This window comes from Opisthorchis viverrini (assembly GCF_000715545.1).
Source record: "Opisthorchis viverrini unplaced genomic scaffold opera_v5_199, whole genome shotgun sequence".
NCBI classification, from domain to species: domain Eukaryota; kingdom Metazoa; phylum Platyhelminthes; class Trematoda; order Opisthorchiida; family Opisthorchiidae; genus Opisthorchis; species Opisthorchis viverrini.
Genome location: NW_008751857.1, coordinates 113,057 through 131,859, shown reverse-complemented (window position 1 = coordinate 131,859; position 18,803 = coordinate 113,057). Strand labels below are relative to the sequence as shown.

Here is an 18,803-nt window from a genome sequence, read left to right as displayed (position 1 = left end):
ATTAGTTGAAACAGGATGCGGCTGCTGCATGCAGCGAAAGCCTTTTCCATATCCTAGGCCTTTGAAATCCACTAGCGTTCTGTCATTCTTCAAGCTGGTGATTATCTGTTGTTTGATGGGTCTAGGCTTGGGCAACCTGGCAATATCCCAGCCCTCGTGCTTCCTTCGGGTGGCATGGCAGCTAGGCACCGGAAGGGTGCTACAGCTGAACGCTTTCTTTCTTTCTTGATGGGTCCGCGTGCGCCGTCCTAGTCGCCAGCTGATGGTATGGCCTTTCTGGTAGAGGTGAGATCTGCTGTGTGAGTGTCTCGCGGACGCGCGGATAACTGCTGTCTACTCACCGCATCTGCTTGCGTTCCAAAAGACGCATCTCTGATGAACTCAAAGACAGTTCTTAAAACGCTTTTGGTGCGTTAAGACCTTCAGATACTTTCATGAAGGAAACTACTCAATTTCGCTGAAAACTGTTCAACAGCCCATGACCAGTTTCGCCCTTCTTGGAGCTCGTCAGGTAGGCGCAGCCTCCGAATCTCCGTCAAGCTTATGTTCTGATTGAACCCAGATATTGTCGTGGCCGCAGGGAATATGAATGTGTAAGTCGGTAGTGCTGCTGAGGCTCAATCGGGCGGTCGTCTTGGACTGACCATCCTCCTCCTCATCATCATCGAGAACACAACATCAATGTTCAACGCTGATGTCCCCCGTACAAAAATAATTTATTCGAGAGGTTTATTGTGGAAACAGGAACGTAGGTGGATGAGGAAGGGACTTAGTGCCAGCCTACCACGGCCATTCCAAGATGCCTACAGGTTCAGACACTCATTCAGGCAATCTGGACAGAAACACCAACGCCGTTGATATCGATTAGCAACCATATCTGACAGCGTCTCCAACCGGGCATAGTGGGGATCACGCGCTCCCGATCCTCACCCCAACGGCACTCAGACTGTCCGTAATGGGCTACATTTCTCTTCCGTCACGAAAAGACCGGACCTTACCATGGTGTAACGGTTCGCGCACCTCGGCGATCCATTGAGCTACATTAGGGGGTGTCACCGCGACACTCAGTCTCTCATACCAGTTTGGTTAACGTTTAGAGGTCTGACGAACACAGTCTCGTTACCCTCCAGATTGGGGGTTGGGACATAAGGCGACTTGTCACGGAGAAATGGTAATACGTTTGCATTTCCCGCCAAACACAACCTTGCGGTTAGGCTTTTGAACCGAAGGCTTTAGTTGAGGACCTTAATGGTCCTCCTGTCTAAGTGTTGGTGTCCTGATAATATCCCATCCCACATAGAACTATGGCACTTACAACTAACAGTACTCTGATGCCACGTCGGTCATCGCGTGGTGCCATCAGCCGGATCGCCTTATTCGCTGCATGTATCAGGACGGGTAAGCGATAACAGGCTACTGCTGACGCCTTTCTCGCTCTTTCATATACTTTTTCTTCCCCCTCCCCATCCCATTAATAACTCTCTTTTTGGGCTCAGAACATAGAATGATGACTCCGTTCGTCACGCATCCGGTTTGAGCGCAACATGGCGTCACGTTGCGCCGACATCCTTAGGTGTCTCCAAATCAATCTTCAAGCCTCGACACCCATTCTATCCGGCCGCCTTCAGCGTGCGCACTCTGAAGCAAGCAGGATAAGAAGCTGTTCTTGCACTCACACTGGACTCGCTTTACATTGATGTGTACTGTGTCTCAGAGAATCCAAGATGCAATCACCATGCTTGAGTTAACCGCTCCGTCAGTCTCCACTCGCTACCGGCTGCACACCTCTGGTAATCCAGAGGCTGCTGCGGCGGGATGTGCAGGGTTTGTATTGTCCTAAAACACCGGGCAAAAGGATTCTTGCATAAATTGGTACTCGTTGATTGTCGCCTTTGCACGGTTCGTCCAGCAACGTCTGTAAAGCAGTCTCGCAAGCGAGCATTTAATCGCTGTCTGTTCGCCGTGTCTGCGTGCACCCTACCTGACTGAAGCTCCGTCATCATCAAAGACAGGTTTTCTGACGCCCTGAATGCCCTGTTGTGGCGAGCTTAAAGCTCAGATATCGTTGTGGTTGCCGGAGACTAGAATACAAAGGTGGGAAGGCTTAGCGAATCTGAGACTCAATTTGGTGGTAGACATGGAGTGGACTCAGTACGTACGGACAATGGCGAACGATTGCTTCATCCGTATGCTGTTTGCAGGCCTTTTTATGCAGTACTACCGAAACAGCCAAAGTCGTCTTGCCCCCAACGGTTTTCCGGCCACAAACTCAACTCGATCACGTTGCCACTAACTACCGATGGCGCGGAACAACTGACTGCCGGTGGTCTTGGAACACATTTGTGGAATCAGACCACGTGCTCTTCCGAAGTCGCTTCTACGTTTCCCTGTACTATGTAAGGTGCGAACACATCGCCTGGCAACTGCGAGACTGGCAGATCCAGATGTTAGACGGAATTACCAGAATCGACCTTTAGAGTCTCTTCTAAACGCTCCACCATCATATGTGAACGCATACTGGGATGAGGTTGCCACCTCTTTGGATGGTGCTTGGAATTTTGCCTGTGGCACGGCCCAACCAGGTACAAGTCAGCACTGGATATCAGACCAAACGGTGGCACTGCTTAAATCTTGGAGAAATATCCCAGCCGGTCCCGAACATAACCCGGTGCGAAGAATTATCAGGAGTCAAGTGAAGGTAAGCGTGCGAGCCGACCATGAAGTCTGGTGGACACAAAATGCTAAAGATATGGAGAAAGCCCAGAAGGTCGGTAGTACCCGAGTATTATTTCAGTTGATCCATGCGACCGGTGTGACCAAAACCATCAAGCATCAGAATGGAACGACCATCTCGATTAAAGAAAAACGCCTCGACAAATGGGCTGAATACTTCGAGCAACAATTTCGTAGCCACCAGCTGGCACTCATCTAGAGCCCACAGGTGAAACAGAACCGTGGACTGTGAACGTGGACTCACCTACGGCTTCGGAGGTTTACGACTGCATATGTTCCCTCAAGCGCCATCGAGCTTCTGGTCCGGGTGAAGTCCCCAGTCGACGCTTGTCTGATCTGTTTTCTTGTATTAGGGAAAAGGATTTCGTCCCAGACAACTTCGGAGAGTCGTCGATAGTTTTCATTTTCAAAAAGTGCCTCGTAGTGAGTGTGGTAAACACAGGGGGGTCAACTTGACTCCGGTCTTAACGAGACTATTGGCGTCAATTGTGCTTCGTCGCCTTACGATGGCTCGTGAGATACTGACTCCAGAGCAGCAAGCGGGATTCCGGCCTTATAGGGGTTGTTATGACCAAATCTTCACACTTCGTCAGGTGCTAGAACAACGCCATACGTATAAGCGGCCCACAATTCTAGTATTCCTGAATTTCCGAGGTGCATTCGACTTAGTTTATCCGTCTGTTCTTCTTGACACGCTTACCCACCAAGGAATGCCCCGGAAGTTTGTAAACATAATGCGTCCTTTGTATTCTCAGACTTCCGGACGTGTGAGAGTGTACGGAGAGCTCTCCAAAAGCTTCCGTACACAAAGCGGTTTCCGTCAGGGATGCCCACTGTTGCGAGAGTCGAGTAGTTCCAGGATGGGATTAGAAAGGAGACAGAATAGGAAGACGTAATGTACGCTTTAATCGTCTAATAACTGTAGTACTTGAGCTGAAAATAGAGTGAGAATCACGAGTTAATGGGTTATGCAAATGTATGGATTATATAGTCATGGCATTCTCCCCGCCTTGGAATAAGTGTGTACTCTGCGGAGAAAGAATGTAAAAAATAAAAGGCTGTAACAGTTACATGGAGTCGTTTACGCCTCTCTGTTGCGTAGATTATATGGGTGAGTGCGCTGTTGTCGGATAAGAATGTCCAAGTGATTTCCTGGATCTGCACTAGAATGGGATGGCGAGGCATCGTTAATAGGCAAGAGTTCAGTTTCTGAGCAACCACGGTGGATTGTTGGTGTTGTGTGAGGCTCCCCTTGTTCGGCGATATGTATTGGTTCCTGTTCTGTGTCGGATGTCATGTCGTTGCCTTTGGGAGCCAAGCGGCGCAAGGATACGGTTTCGTGTTTGCCATCTGGACGAACTATGTGGGCGTACTGTGGATTACAAGAGACGAGTTCCACTTCCTCTACCAGAGGGTCATATTTAGAGACTCGATCATTGCGTTTTAAAAGGATTGGCCCAGGGACAGTAAGCCAGGTAGGTAGGGAGGCACCGTTGGCTGATCGTCGTGTGAACGGCATAAAACGTTCGTGTGGGGTACAGTTGATACTAGTACATAACAGGGATCTGATACAGTGAAGAGCATCAAGGAGGACAGCCTCCCAATGTGTGACAGGCAAGCCGCGCGATTTTAGAGCCAGGCAGATGGTCTTCCAAAGGGTACCATTAAGTCGTTCAACCTGACCATTACATTGTGGATTATATGCAGCATTGTGACTACTGGCAACGCCTTTATCGAACAAAAATTGTTTGAGTTCAGTTGATATGAATGCAGAACCGCGATCTGAGTGAATATAAGCAGGCATACCAAACAGTGAAAACAGTTGACTCAAACAACGAATTACAGTGGAAGAGGACGTATCGGCGCAGGGATAAGCAAAAGGGAATCGAGAATACTCGTCAACGATTGTTAAGAGGTACTTATTACGAGTGTTTGAGGGAAGTGGGCCTTTAAAGTCGATACTAAGGCGTTCGAACGGTTGTGTGGCTTTGATAAGCTGGCCACGAAAGGTGTCACAAAATTTTGGTTTGAGCTCGGAGCAAGTGGAACAGTTGGACACCACACGTCGGATATCGCTGACTGAAAAAGGAAGATTCTTAGAACGAACAAAATGTGCAAATCTCGTGACCCCGGGATGGCATAATATGTTGTGAAGCTCTTCAAGTTTTTCCGTCCCAGTAATGTTGGCACAAAGGTTACGAGATAGAGTATCAGCAACGCGGTTATCTGTTCCATTTCTTTTTAACTTCGTGATCAATGAACTCGTGAGACGAACGCTGTAGGGTCTCCAAAACCCTGGTGTCCAAGTAGCCTGTGAAGAAAACATTGTCGATCTGGAATATGCAGAAGACAACGTTCTCGTGTTCGAAGAGGAGGAGAAGGCGCAGATGTTTTTGGATGAACTGACCAAAGTCATCCCGTCCTTTTGTATGCACTTTACACCTACAAAGTGTAAGGTCATGCTTGTGGACGTGCAGTCACTGAACACGCCACTTACAATCCAAGGAGAGGTACTGGAAGTTGTGGAGTGTTTTACTTATCTTGGAAGTTGTATCAATTCTGACTTTAGTGTGACAGATGAAGTGAATGCACCAGTCTGCCACCCCGGGTCGCGTTCGCTAATTTGAGACACCTATGTCGTCAGTGTGCTTTTCCCGAAATCAATCAAGAGACGTTTGTATCAAGCTACTGTGTATGCTGCTTTGTTGTATGGCTGAGACTTGTCCTGTTCGAGAAGCGGAACTGAGACGCCTTCAGGTGTTCGATAGTGGTTTTCTCAGAACCATAGGTCGTGAGTGTTGGTGTCGGCGTATCCGTAACAAGGCAAATAGAAAGCGTGTTTGGTTGTGCAACAGGTACGTCCATTGAAGAATGTGTCCAGCACCAGAAGCTGCGTCGGTTGGGACATGTGTTGCATATGCCAAACCATCGTTTGCCGCAGAGAGTACCGTTTTCCATGCCCAGCTCAGAGTGGCGTAATAAGAGAGGTGGCCAACCCTCGACTTGGCAGAAGGATGTGAAGAAGATTACGAAACGCTTGGCTGCTGTCAGTGCTACTCGCCTTCCAGGATGGCGCCGCGTGATCCTCACTGCGCCTGGTTGGAGACACCACAAGATATGGCTGCCAACCGATGTCAGTGGCGTTCTTGTTGTCATTTTGTATCCAGATTGCCTGAGTGGATGTCTGGAGGTGTAGGCATCTCGGAATGATTGTAGTAAGCTAGAACTAAGTCCATTCTCCGTGCACATTTATTATTTTCTTCACAATAAGCTTTTCAAATAAATCATGGCTGTACGTCAGTGAAACATCGGTGTTCAACACGATATCATGCTGTTGATGATGATGACATTTCTCTTCCAAGCCAGAGGTTGACCACCCCTCTGCTCCCGCCAATCTCTCAACACTTTGGCAAACGATGACTTGGCATGCGTACGTGGCCTAACCAGCGCTGTTTTTGGTGCTGAACGCATTCGGTCGAAGTCACTGTTGCACAACCAAACACTCCTTTTTTAACTGCGTCGGGGGTGGACTCAAGTGATTAATGCTCCAATTTACTGACCGGGACGAGATGGCCCAAGTGGTTAGAACGCAATTTACTGACCGGAAGGTCCGTGATTCGAACTCGACCTCTGCTTCTCGACTTCCCCTGTCTAGGCTTGGGCAACCTGGCAGTATTCCACCCTTCATGCTTCCTTTGGGGGAATTGACAGCTAGGCACCGAAAGGGTGCTGTAGCTGAATGGAGGCTCCAGATGAAGGCAGCTGGTGGCCGTGATAATCTTTCGAAGTATCGTGCTCAACGGTCGAGGCGTTCTTCTTTATTCAAAGTGGTCGTTCCATTCTGATCCCTGATGGTTTCGCTGACAGGCGGTTTCCAGAGACCGATCGGATGAATCAACTAAACTAATCTTCGGGCATTTCCGACTTTCTGGGCCACTTCCCTTTCCTTAGCATCCCGAGTTCACCAGGTTTCACGGTCGGTGCGCCCTAATAGCCGATTTATGTTCAGTATGGGAGAATTGTTCAGTGCCAGTTTTTGGTCTGATATCCAGTGCTTGAGTGGGCCTGGTAGCGCCGTCCCACATGCTGTGGTTTTGAGAAAACGTTTGTCAAGCACCTGAAGACGTCCCAGTTCCGCTGTTCAAACATGCCAGTTCTCACAGCCCTACAACCAAACAGCTTATACCACTGTCTAATAGACTGGTCCCTTGAGATTCAGTGTTATAGCACTCAGATGCCGCAAGTGTCCGAAATTAACAAACGTGACCCGAGCCTTGGAGATCTGTGCAGTGACCTCGTCTGTCACAGTAGCATCGGAAACAGCGCGAACTCCGAGATACGTAAAACGTCCGACCGATTCGAGCTCCACTCCCTGCATTGTAAGTGGCGTGCTCAGAAGTGACGTGTCCGCGAGCATGACCTTACAGTTTGTGGATGCAAATGCATATCAAAATATGGGATGACTTTGGCCAGCTCATCCAAAAACATCTGCGAGTTCCAAACGAAGACGAAATGACCACTGCCGTTACTTCGGAAATTATTACTGCATAACAAAAGCTCGTGGTGAGCACATGGCTGAAGCAAGGCTCCGTAGAACTTTTCTTCGATGGTATGAGAGCTACAGTCGTTTGGAGCGTAAGCAGACGCGACAAACAGACAGCCACCGGCTTCCCATTTGTGAGACTCCTTCACGGACGTTGGCAGATGAACCGCACAGAAGCGACTGTCAACAGGTATGCAAATAGCAAGGGTCTTCCCGTCCGCTGATTTAGTACGATGCAAATCCTTGCACATTGTGTGGCGGCGGCCTCTGGATGACAAGAGGTGCGCAGCAGAAAGCGAATGGAGATTGGTGGGGCGGTTGCCTCAACAAATGTCTGTGCTTTTTTGTCAAGAGCAGCTGCAAGAGCAGCTTGTTGTCGGCTCGCTTCAGAGTGTGAACAATAAAATCAGCCAGATAGACGGGGTATCGGGCCTCGGATATTGGTTTTGAGCTTCCTGAATTGTCAGCGCCGCTTGACGCGCAGATGTCTGTCAAATTTGAAGCAGGACGAACGGAACCGTCAGTCGTAACTGATAGGTTTACAAGGCGAGTTATCAGTGGGATGGGCGGGGGAGAGGGGCAACTAAAAGTATGTGAAGAGGCAAGAAGGGAGAATGGTGAGAACAGTGGTCCTGAGGCGTAGTCCCTATAGGCAGATATCAGCTGTACAACCCAGTTAGTCCCATGGTTGATTCGCGTGTTCGCTAGGTTACAGTTAGCAAGTGCTTGCTTCGAAAATCTGTGCTGGCCGAGAGTGATTAATGGTCAGCATACAACTGGAGAATTCGTCGCTCGTTATCTGTGCGGCACGCTTCGATTCCGAATGGACGTTTCTCGGGCTTCAGACGACCAATTTTAGCATTCCTATCGCTCGCGATAATAGTATCAGTACCTTTTTGCTCGATTATCAGCAGGTGAATTGCAGCACAATACAGTGGCACGTGTTTTATGGAACATCTTGCCGTGTATTCATGAACTAATCACCCTTGTGCGAGAAACTCTGAGTGCCGCATCTTCGCTTCCATCCGGTGGCGCCATTTAGGACGCTGTGATGAAAAGAACATTTTTTTCATAAACGAAACTGCTCTCAAGGTTGCGAAAACTTTTCGACGTCCCACGACCAGTTTCGCCCTACTTGGGGCTCATCGGATAGGCGCCCGAGTTTCCGTCAAAGTTGCGAAAATTTTCGACGTCCCACGAACAAGTTTCGCCTACTTGGGGCTCATCGGATAGGCGCCCGAGTTTCCGTCAAACTTGAGTCAAATTGATATTCGAATGGGAGTATTTATCGAGATATCGTTTATCCATTAGCAGGCTTGCGCAGCATGTTCGCGAATAATTACAGGCACATTTGTTTGATGAATTCCAGGGAAACTAATGTTCTTCCAGTGGCACCTGACATCGTCGGATAATCTGTTATTCAGTCAGACTCTCAATATGGTTCGGTAACTACTGATCAAACATCTCGGGCTCGGAAGGATAACCAACTCGAAGGGATTAATTGTCTGTGCATATGTACCTGCGAGACGCTTTGCATGCTCTTCTTGGAAAAGCTGATTTCTGAGTATGATCAAAGGACTTCACATTGAGATTCTTCATACACTGGCAATTCGACAATTCTTTTGCCTGGACGGTTGGCAGAAATACTTCCTCAAAGGAACGCATCCTAGTCGACTACTTTGTCTTTGACCTAGTTTGCTCTGGCTTGAGCGTACTTGCTCATACTGAATGACTTTGTATTTCTCAACAGATATCTCCAACGGATGCATGTTAGATGATACATTCGAGAATCGCCTAAGTGGTTACTCAAAATGACAACATAATCAGCATTGTTCAGGTCATTGAAATATATCATTACAGTGAGTTGAATTCCTGGGTAATCTGGTGGAGTCTAGTGCTGTGTTCAATCGGTTACAAACTTGAGTAGGATTGGCAACAAAAAACTAGCTTGCACCACACAAGAATGCAGCTCGGTTCGGTCGGCTGTGTGCATATGCACGGTGGTTTGAGTCGCTTTAGCATTGGCAGCGAATAGTATTGGATGGAAGATGGTGAATTCAGGAAACAAATAAAAACAAAAGGATAATGGGTTATCGTTCGGTAAGCAGATAATGGTTGCGATGTCAGCGTGTCAGTGAATACCTCTATCTATTGATATGATATCTCTGATACCCTAACCTCGCAGACAATTAAATTTGTCCAATATCTCATGGTTGCCGTGGATTACCTTGGTGGTGCACTCACCCGCCCTTTTAAAAATGCTCTGCACTTTGGATTTCCCGAGCACAGGGTGAATCGCCTGGTCATTCTTTAGGTTGTTACTTTTAGCTGTAATGCTCTTCCGGTGCCTAGTTGCCATACAACTCGAGAGAAGCACGAGGGCTGGGGTACTGCCAGGTCGCTCAAGATTAGTCAGGGGAAGTCGAGATGCAGAGGTCGGGTTCAAACCACGAACCTTGCAGTCAGTAAATTCGCGCTCTAATCACTTGAGACATCTCGCACTTTGTTCCCGAATGGAGTCTAAACCAGTCAATACGAAGTCGTTGGCGTATTTCTAGCATCTGAGGCCTTCCATAAGAAGAGGTTCTACTTCGGATAATGTGGATGTAGCAGTGGGTTTCTCGATAATTAATTAGTTGGCCAAGTTGAAAAGGGAAGGTGCCCCGACGAATGTCATTTTCGGTGATGGGGTCAGAGGAATAATCTCCGTAGACTTCCACATACCCACTGGTGTTACCGTATATGGGCTGGAGAGGTGTGACGATTTCCGTAACATTACCGCTTATATAGTCCGGATAGCCAAATACCGGCTTTGTTCTTTTTTGGATTTATTAAACAGATCTAGTTACCAAATCCCCACCTGAACGCTAAATTGTATGTATGTTGCGAGAAACATTCGTGTGCCAGTTGATTAGGAACTTGGCTGAAATTCACCTGAATTTCTCGTTCATACTATCCCTCGATTAATGTGCTGAACAAACCTGTCTCGTATTTCAGTTGGAACGATATCGAGCTAGATATCGAAGTATGTTCTAGTACTGTTTAAGAATGTTATGGGCAAGTTATTCACGCGAATTTTGAGTGTCACATCAACATCAGGTTAGCTTGTGAACGAGTGTTTACTCTAACCATCATCTTACCACTTTTGAACGAGGAATATCGCCTCAAAGTACCTTAAGCTGTAACTTTGTGGTGATCAGGCTTCAGCACTGCACATTGGCTACATCGGCTAGAATTCAGTTAGTTCAACCATACCAGGGAGGTCAACCTGCAGCAGTCGGTCGAAGAGCAGCAGTTCCCCATACTGCAGCAAATCGTATTACGAGGCGGTTTGTTGGTAAAGTTGTACTATCCTTTACGATAGGAGTGTGAAGATAACGAGTTGTTTCATTCAGGCAACAAGCAAATCCATATCTGTGGAAGAAACGATGCTGACTTCCTCCGAATGAGGGGAAAATAATGGTTGGCCATGAAAAGTTAAGTATGCTTCGATCGTCCAACGGTTGACCATAACCACCAGCGAATTATTCAATACAGTCGAGATACTTCTGAAACCAGAGTCTGGTGCTGCTCAAAAGTCGTGTGCTGTGCTGAGCCAAATTAGTAGTCAGAGTTGTACCGTATTCCCTGCGCCTTCGAATCAGGCCGGTCCCCTGTTGCCAAATAGATCAGATTAATCAGTTATTTGCTCCGGCAAGTTTCCCTCTTGATAGTCGTTACAACCGGTAATTCGTGTTCCAGACTTTTGAGTGAGAGTATGGGAAAGATCCTCGAACAAAATCCCTCGTCCTCCAACTATTTCGTAGTCAGACGTCTGACAAAGACTGCTGTAGGGCGTCTCAACCAAATCCTCCCTGGCCTGTTCAACCGGGAATTATCATTGCCTCCACAGCTCTACATTTACTTGCCATGATCCATACTTCCTTCACTCAAGTCTTTCTGATTTCGTTTAGATGTTAAACAACTAACTGTTGCTCAGTTTCTGAGCTGCTGCTTAGTAAAACAAATGAAAACGAACCCTTGGTAAACCAAAGAGACCTCTCCCATATTGCTGCGTCCGTACTGTCAAATTGGGCGACAGTTGTCTCTTGTCCAGTCCCTGTTATCTCTTCGGATGTATGTATGTTGTGTCTCCAAAATACGCATACAAGGCTCCGCTTCAGTCTTACACCTCAGACCCAGATTTCTCGTACTTTTCTTCTTGGGTTTCTAGTGATCCTAGTATGGTTTCTCGTTGTATCTACGGCTTAGAAGTTAGGCTTAACGCTAAACAGCATTTATTTGTTGTGTTACCATACATCTTGACACCCGACAGCCATGAGTTTGATAAAGACACGTTCTATCGAGAGTTGTCGCGATTGCTTCGGTCAGCGAGAATTACAAGCATCGTGATTCTGGTAGGTGAATTGAACACCCATGTTGGGTTGACATTGACCTCACGGATAATGAGAGCAATTTCTTCAGTTAAATACTGAACAGTATTTGTTTGTAGCCAGCATAAGCGATCAAACCGTATGAATTGGAAACTATCAATCGCAAACCAGCCATGGACTCACTTGGGTTGTGGCAACTAGCTGCCAGGATAGAGCTTCGATACCAGATTGTCGCTCATTTTGGGGTACGCTACTCGACTAAGACTAGGAACATTTACTGATTTTCATCTGGAACGCGCTGGTTGATCCATGGCCATCCAGTCCATCCCATGCAAAAAGCTTGTGCTTCCAAAGAATATCAATTTGAGTTGTCTGATTAGCTTCCAAAAATTGACAGGCACAGTACTGGTAATGTTGATTTGAGTAACGGTTGTAGAAAGGGTGGAGAAGTCATACTCACACCTTTTGAAACCGTCTGTCTGGAGTCGCCCACTTACTCCAGTGAACACTGGTTCCCGTCACGATCAACAGCTCTGACTGAATGCAGGAAAATTATACGAGCAACAAAGCACTGTGATGATGCGCACGGATCACTTGAAAAACCTGGTTGAATGAGGATGCCAGTGGATCGAAAAAAGCTGGGAAATGGAGGAGGCTTTTGCAACGTGAAACAACAGCACCCTGTTCCAGCTAATCCGACTAACTAGTACGAGGTGGGCAGGTGTTAATGGGACATTCCATGAAAAGAACATGACTTCAATTCATTCACGGTGGCGTCGTCTCCATGGATGCGCTGAACTCTTGGAAGAATAGTAGTTGGGCCCAATTAACTCACCCCTTGGAGGGACCGTATGAACCTCGATGGAATTTCGACACCTGTTCGCAATCCACAATAGAAGTCGAGTATGCAATATCACTGCTTCAATGCAGAATCTGTTCGAGATGGTTTACATCCTGCGCTCTTTACAGGTGGCGAGTTCCCCCAAAATATCTGAAGTGAGTAAAGAATATCGACAGAATCTAGCGCATCGACGGTGAGCTCCATGTTCAAAAAGTGTGTAAAATGGTCGTGCGAAAACCACCTGGTAGTCACTCTAGTGGTCATAGGTTCCAAGGCACTCTGTGGTATTAACCTTTTTAGCTTGATTCATTATCGAGAGAGTCAGGTTCGCGAGAATCCAGCTGGCGTTCCCCCTGACTGGAATTCCATGGCTCGTGTGCTCGTTGCGTGAGATTCGCTGGAAAGGCTAAGATGTTTCCTATGTCCAACACTAGTCATTTTTATCAATGTGATAGCTACTTCTGATTTCGGTGATCGCTAGATATTGTGCGTGTCTGACGATAAGGAGTTGTCCTTCAAACTTCTTTTTATAACGGTTCCATAAGCCTCTTTCTTTGGACGTGTACTTGTTTGCAGAAAACTCGCTACATTCACTGGTGTCTGGCATGGGTACCCTCTATTGCCCCTTCTCTTTAACCTCCTAATCTTTGTGCTACTTGTGTTTTTGCACTCCCCTGATGCTGATAATCTGGACACTCCCTTGGCGTTCGCTCAAGTGTGTTGAGTACGCCAATAATATTTCCATTTATGTGTCAAACCATTTTGAACCATTTTGAATGACCTAAATAATTGTTCTGCGTGTTTGGGCCTGCATGTCACACCTGTAAAGTATAAGGTGTTACTTCCAGACTGGATGGGATCAAACCCAAGCCTCATTATTGCCGGTGGACCGGTTGATGCATCCCCGACCCGCACGGAATCCTGCTTAGTTTTTACGACCGATATTCGCTAATGCTGGTTTGTTTGCGTAAATAATGCCCGTCAGCAACTTGAAATCGGTCGTGCTTAGGCTGATACCCTGGTGATTCTCACATCCGCCAAACGCAGGAAAGATATATGGTTTCTCCAGTCATTCCTCTTCTGTATACTCCCAAGTTTTGTGTGGTGCAATCTAAGTGCCGAACAATTAGGGACTTTAAGGAAGTCAGTCTAGTACAGCGAAATAATAAGCAGACGAAATCTTTTTCTAAACAACAGGCGAACTACAGAATAGTGATACTGAATATACATCCTTAATTTGACTTTGAAAAATGCCGCAAGTTCGTTAGCACACATGAAGATACAGAGTTTTTGGGGATATTGATATCCTCAACAGCCTCCGACCGTACTTATTGGATAGAGGACTAACTACGGTTTCATGGTGCAAAGGCTTGTGCAAATCAGCTCAGTACCACGTTGATAGTGACATCATCTAAGGGGCTCTCTAAAGCTGTTCGGTGAAGGTAAGTCGCCTAAACTTAAGTAAACATGGACTGCAGGTATAGCTGGTACTGCGCCCTGTGACAAGTGCTGAAACAGTAGCACTCTATGGCCTGAAGTGGTTGTTCTTGATCTCAAAAGTGTCGTTTGTCATCAATATCATCTCCAGAGTCAGCAACATTGGTACTTTGTTGTCTTAGTGAAAAAAGAGAAAACAGCGGATGAGGGAAGGACTTGATACTAGTCTACCGCAGGTATTTTAGCGTGCCTACCCCTCCAGCACTTGTTTAGACAACTTGGAAAGAAAGGGCACGAACACCACTGACGTCGATTAACCTCCGTTTCTTGCAGTCACTGTGATTCCATTCTGGAGGGCTGATCGCACCAATAACAAACAAGCTCATTGTGATGTTTTTCACGTCCTTCTGCGAAAGAGGTGGCAGTCGTTTTAATTACGGTAATTCTTTCTGTCAGACAGCATCAATGCAGATGGAATCCGACCTGTGAGCAAAGGCCGCTTTTCTTGTTTGCTTCACCGCGCGAACAGTGAAGGCAGTTAAGTAGTTGGGTTTCGGGGCTTGAACATTGAGCTTGAGTTTGTTGCTAGCCGACGTGTGGAAAATGCAGTTGAGTTTAATGCAAGTCGAACAGAGTGAAGTGGGGGTAGATTATAAGGGGGAAATATTGGGAAGGCATCAGCAGTTTTTTCTTACCAGCCCTGTGTTATCCATTAATTAAGGTGACCTGGGTGATGCTACCACATGACGGCCGACGTCGCGTAGTCGTATTTTCGGTTGCAGTGTTGTATGCAGCCTGGGATACTGTTAGGCAACTACAAACCTCAGTCAATGTCTTTGGCAACGCACTGGGTGAGTGTTGGTATACTGTCACTGTGGTACAAGCTTATTACAGCAAATCGCCGTGCTTTCCCTCACCCCCAACCTGAAGGACCAGGAGGTTGTTTTCGTCAGATCTGTCTCAGAAGGTCATAGTGGCGCAGAAACTGCCATACCACGATAAAGTCGAATATGTTTGCAGTGGAAAGGCATCATTGGCTCCGTTTACTATCCATCACCCATTACGCTATGATATTGGAGTCCCCCTACCTAGCAACGACACCTGTGGAACCAAACTTAGAACGCTTGCTTACATGCGTTGGGCATACAGATGTTGCAGGGTCGGACAATTTGAATGTGTGAATTGTTTAAATGACAATGTCATGTGATTCGGTATGCGCTTAAGGCATGTAAATCATAGGAGGGCGATTACGGTCCAATCCGGATCCCATGTTTGCAGACCGACGAATCAGTGTAACGGAAGAGGTGCACAGAAAACCGTATTATTCCCGATGTTTTTTGGTGAAAAGTCAAACCAATCCTGTTAAACGGAATTCCAATGTGTGTTTCTACCGACTACCGACATCTGTGGCGCTGTGACAGAATAATCTTCGCCTTTAAGTCTAGAATTCATAGGTTGCATTGCTCTCTTGTCCCACCTTCACTGTGTTCCACATTGAAAGCGAACGCCGACATCCGTCCGGGTGCTCGAACCCGGGCGGAACGGAATTCCACAACATTGACACCTGGGCTATCCAAACAAAAGCTACTCCTTTGTAATAACCTACATTACAGAGGCTGACGATTAATATGTAGACTCACCATGATGCTCAGCACGCGGGTGAGATGGTTCAGTGGTTAGAGCGCGAATTTACTGACCGGAAGGTTCGTGGTTCGAACCAGACCTTTATTTTTGGACTTCCCCTTTCTGGAATCTAGATAGTATCCCAGCCCTCGTGCTTTCTGGTGGTATGGAAGCTAGGCACCGAATGGGTGCTACAGCTGAACGATTTACAGCATGCATATGGATAGATCATGTAGCACATTCATCTCTAGTGCAGAGAAATGTTCCATCACATACCTACAAATACTGTTCTAAGCGGCATGATACAACTGAAATATCATTGCTCAATTTTGAAAATCACGCGAAATATTTCCCAGTATTCGAATTTCCCACTCGTAGGCTCATCGACCAGCGGAATGGGTCCATTGTACACTGGGGTGCTCTTAGTTCTTGTGTCCATTAAGTCTAAGATTTGACTTGAAGATTTTCAAATGTACTCGTACGATGTCTATGTGGTTTAGGTCTACGTCTATGGGGCGCAAACGCACAAGGTTTCGCACACGGCCACTATATTCTAGTGTACCGAAACAGTGCCCTGTTGACCTGTATCCAATAGTACACTTCAATTCCATACTGATGGCTTAAGCAGATTATAAACATGGACTAATCTTTCGTAATTGAATCACGCATCACTTTTGTGGATCAGGGATGCGTTGTCCTGTTGTGTTACTGGATCAGAGTTGTCTTGGTCATTATAAAGTCAAAGGAAACGATCTTAATAAGGGGTGGTCTTCGAATGTAAGATCCTACGAGGTGACCACTGCACCTATTGCTGGTCTGTTTTTTACTACCTAAATGTACATGCATTAGTATTTTCTCTTCAGGATGCATCATTCTCCCAACTAGGCAGTTCGATCCATTTGCTCTGGAGCACCACTGGACTTCCTTATTCGCATTTATAAGTGTACACTGAAATTCCCGCGTAGCGGCTTTATGTATCTACCCTTGTACCTACGTTAAACGACACGTATCGCGTGGTAAATATAATTTCTTTGGGATCGGTCATTGGTGGCTTATCTCGGGGACCAACATATCTCCAGGTATTAATTGGAGTGTATTACGCCCGAATGCCAATACCAGTCACTGAGTGGATTCTGGGACAGGACTTAAGACTACCCATAGGTTTTGACATATTACACACTTTATAATATACTCGCTACATGTTGTTTCAGTTCCCATCTCCTCACTATTTTTGAGATATTTGGTCAGCGGTAGCCGCGACAAGCACTCATTACTTGAGATTTTAGCACTGGCATATCTAATTTTCCCTATCTGTTTTATCGAGACTAAGTTCATCATTCTTTTCTCTGCTTCAGTGCTCTTCAGAACACGTGAGCTAGTCTGTGCCGGTCGTATCAGTACCCATACGTTCAGCGCTTGGCCTCGCGGACCGCGTCCACTACTTCCGCGGGGTATCCCTCCGCCCAGTCTGCCGAGTTCTAGATTTTGTCCGTTATCAGCTAATCAGCTGGCTTTAGTCTCTAATACATCGAGACAAAATCTACGAACATCGTGGAAAACGTGTCGCAGCACCGTCCGACCACGATTCCAACCTCGTCGACGCTTTCGAAATTTTACAAAATCCAAGATAACATTAAACCCTAGTGACCCGTTAAACTTGCAGGATTTGATGAAGGAAACTGAACGCCGTCGTTCAGAAGGACTATCTCCTTTGCGCGGGGACTCTCGTCTTAACACACCAGCTCTCAGTATGGCCGGTGATGCAGGGAATGAAAGTCCCCAGGTCGCGCTCCTGCCGGCTGGTCCGGATGCCAGATCGTCTCAGGACTCAATGATGTTGAAGCAAATAACAAAGCCCAGAATATCTGCAAACCGGGCGCGCCCACCACGAGGAGTACAGCGCTATTCTTCGCGGCGGCAACGCTGTCGAAAGGTTCCAGTCACTGGGAACTACGGTGATTACTATTCACGTCGAGATCCCAATGACCGCCTGCCATACCTCATGCCCGAATGGTTCACAGGAAAGGATATTGCTGACTACGGATGTCATAATGGAACGCTAACCTTCGGCATCCTGGAACGGTTTCCCGATGTTCGACACATCGACGCTATTGACTGTGACGCGGAGTTGATAGCGAACGCCAAAAGCATGCAGCGTGAACGGCTACGTTGGGATACCGGTTCCGGGATAAGGTATGATAAAATAAATTTTCAGGTGGCTAACTGGATCGACAGTTCAACACCAACCGAGGAACCCGAGTATGACACCATACTGGCCTTTAGCGTGACAAAATGGATTCACCTCAACCACGGGGATGCTGGGTTAATGCGCTTCTTCAGACGTGCTTTCAACCTTCTCAAACCAGGTGGACATTTAATTCTTGAACCACAACCAAAATCATCCTATCGACGCACTCGGTTTACGGTAAGTTCCTATTTTCTGCCTCATCCGAATCTATCTGTTTTAGTTTAAACATCGCTCTACTTTTCAAACGCTCAAAATTGATCCGTTGAAATTGGAGCCACTTCTGGTGGACCTGGGTTTTTCCTATTTTGATACGATCAAACTTCCGAGACCCAATGAGCCATTTCGGCGGAAAATCATCCTCTGTTCAAAGTCCTACGGTGCCACACCCGCTTCGATTCGAAACGATTTTCGGTCGGAAGTGCAGCTTTGGAATTTGTCTCCATCCCCACAAAGTCTACCTGGAAGGGAACCTCCTCCCGTTTGTTATCATCCTCAGACGCCGAATTATCTCGTAACTGACACACCAGCCCGTTTACTGGATTCGCCAGCTTCTGGACTGACACAGAGGGCCTATGTAGTCCCCAGCACCACTTCTGTTCCCTCGAGTCGTTTACGGGTCACTTCGCCTGACAGACGCAGTGTTAGTTCTGTTTCAGATGCACCCTGTGAGCCAGACTCTACCTCGGTCCCGTAATTTGAGTCACGTTTCTACCATGTATATAATTTTGTACAGTTTTTTTGGCTTGTAAATTCGGGTTCGCCAAAGTAATAATATGCATTGTATACATTATGGCGCATGTTATCTTACTTTTCCACTTGAAAAAAAGTGATTAAATAATGTGTTCTATTTGAACAGTTCATGGGATTCATGCTCCCCCATCTCCGTTTAAATGCTCTGGCTTCTGACTCACGAGCTTTATGTATATTGGTCATGCTATGTATAGATATGAATAAGATTGTGCGTAAGGGTAGTGCTGTGTGTTCCTTTTTTGCGACGCCCTTACC

General features: G+C 46.7%; 1 protein-coding gene across 1 annotated transcript; it reads left to right on the top strand.

The window, feature by feature from the left end:
• Positions 1 to 1,304: 1,304 nt before the first annotated feature.
• T265_08082 (hypothetical protein) lies at positions 1,305 to 18,492 on the top strand (the record flags this gene model as incomplete). Its single annotated transcript, XM_009173781.1, has 3 exons — positions 1,305 to 1,790; positions 16,906 to 17,975; positions 18,019 to 18,492. The coding sequence occupies 3 exons, from the start codon at positions 1,697 to 1,699 to the stop codon at positions 18,490 to 18,492; spliced, it is 1,638 nt and encodes a 545-aa protein (XP_009172045.1).
• Positions 18,493 to 18,803: the final 311 nt, after the last annotated feature.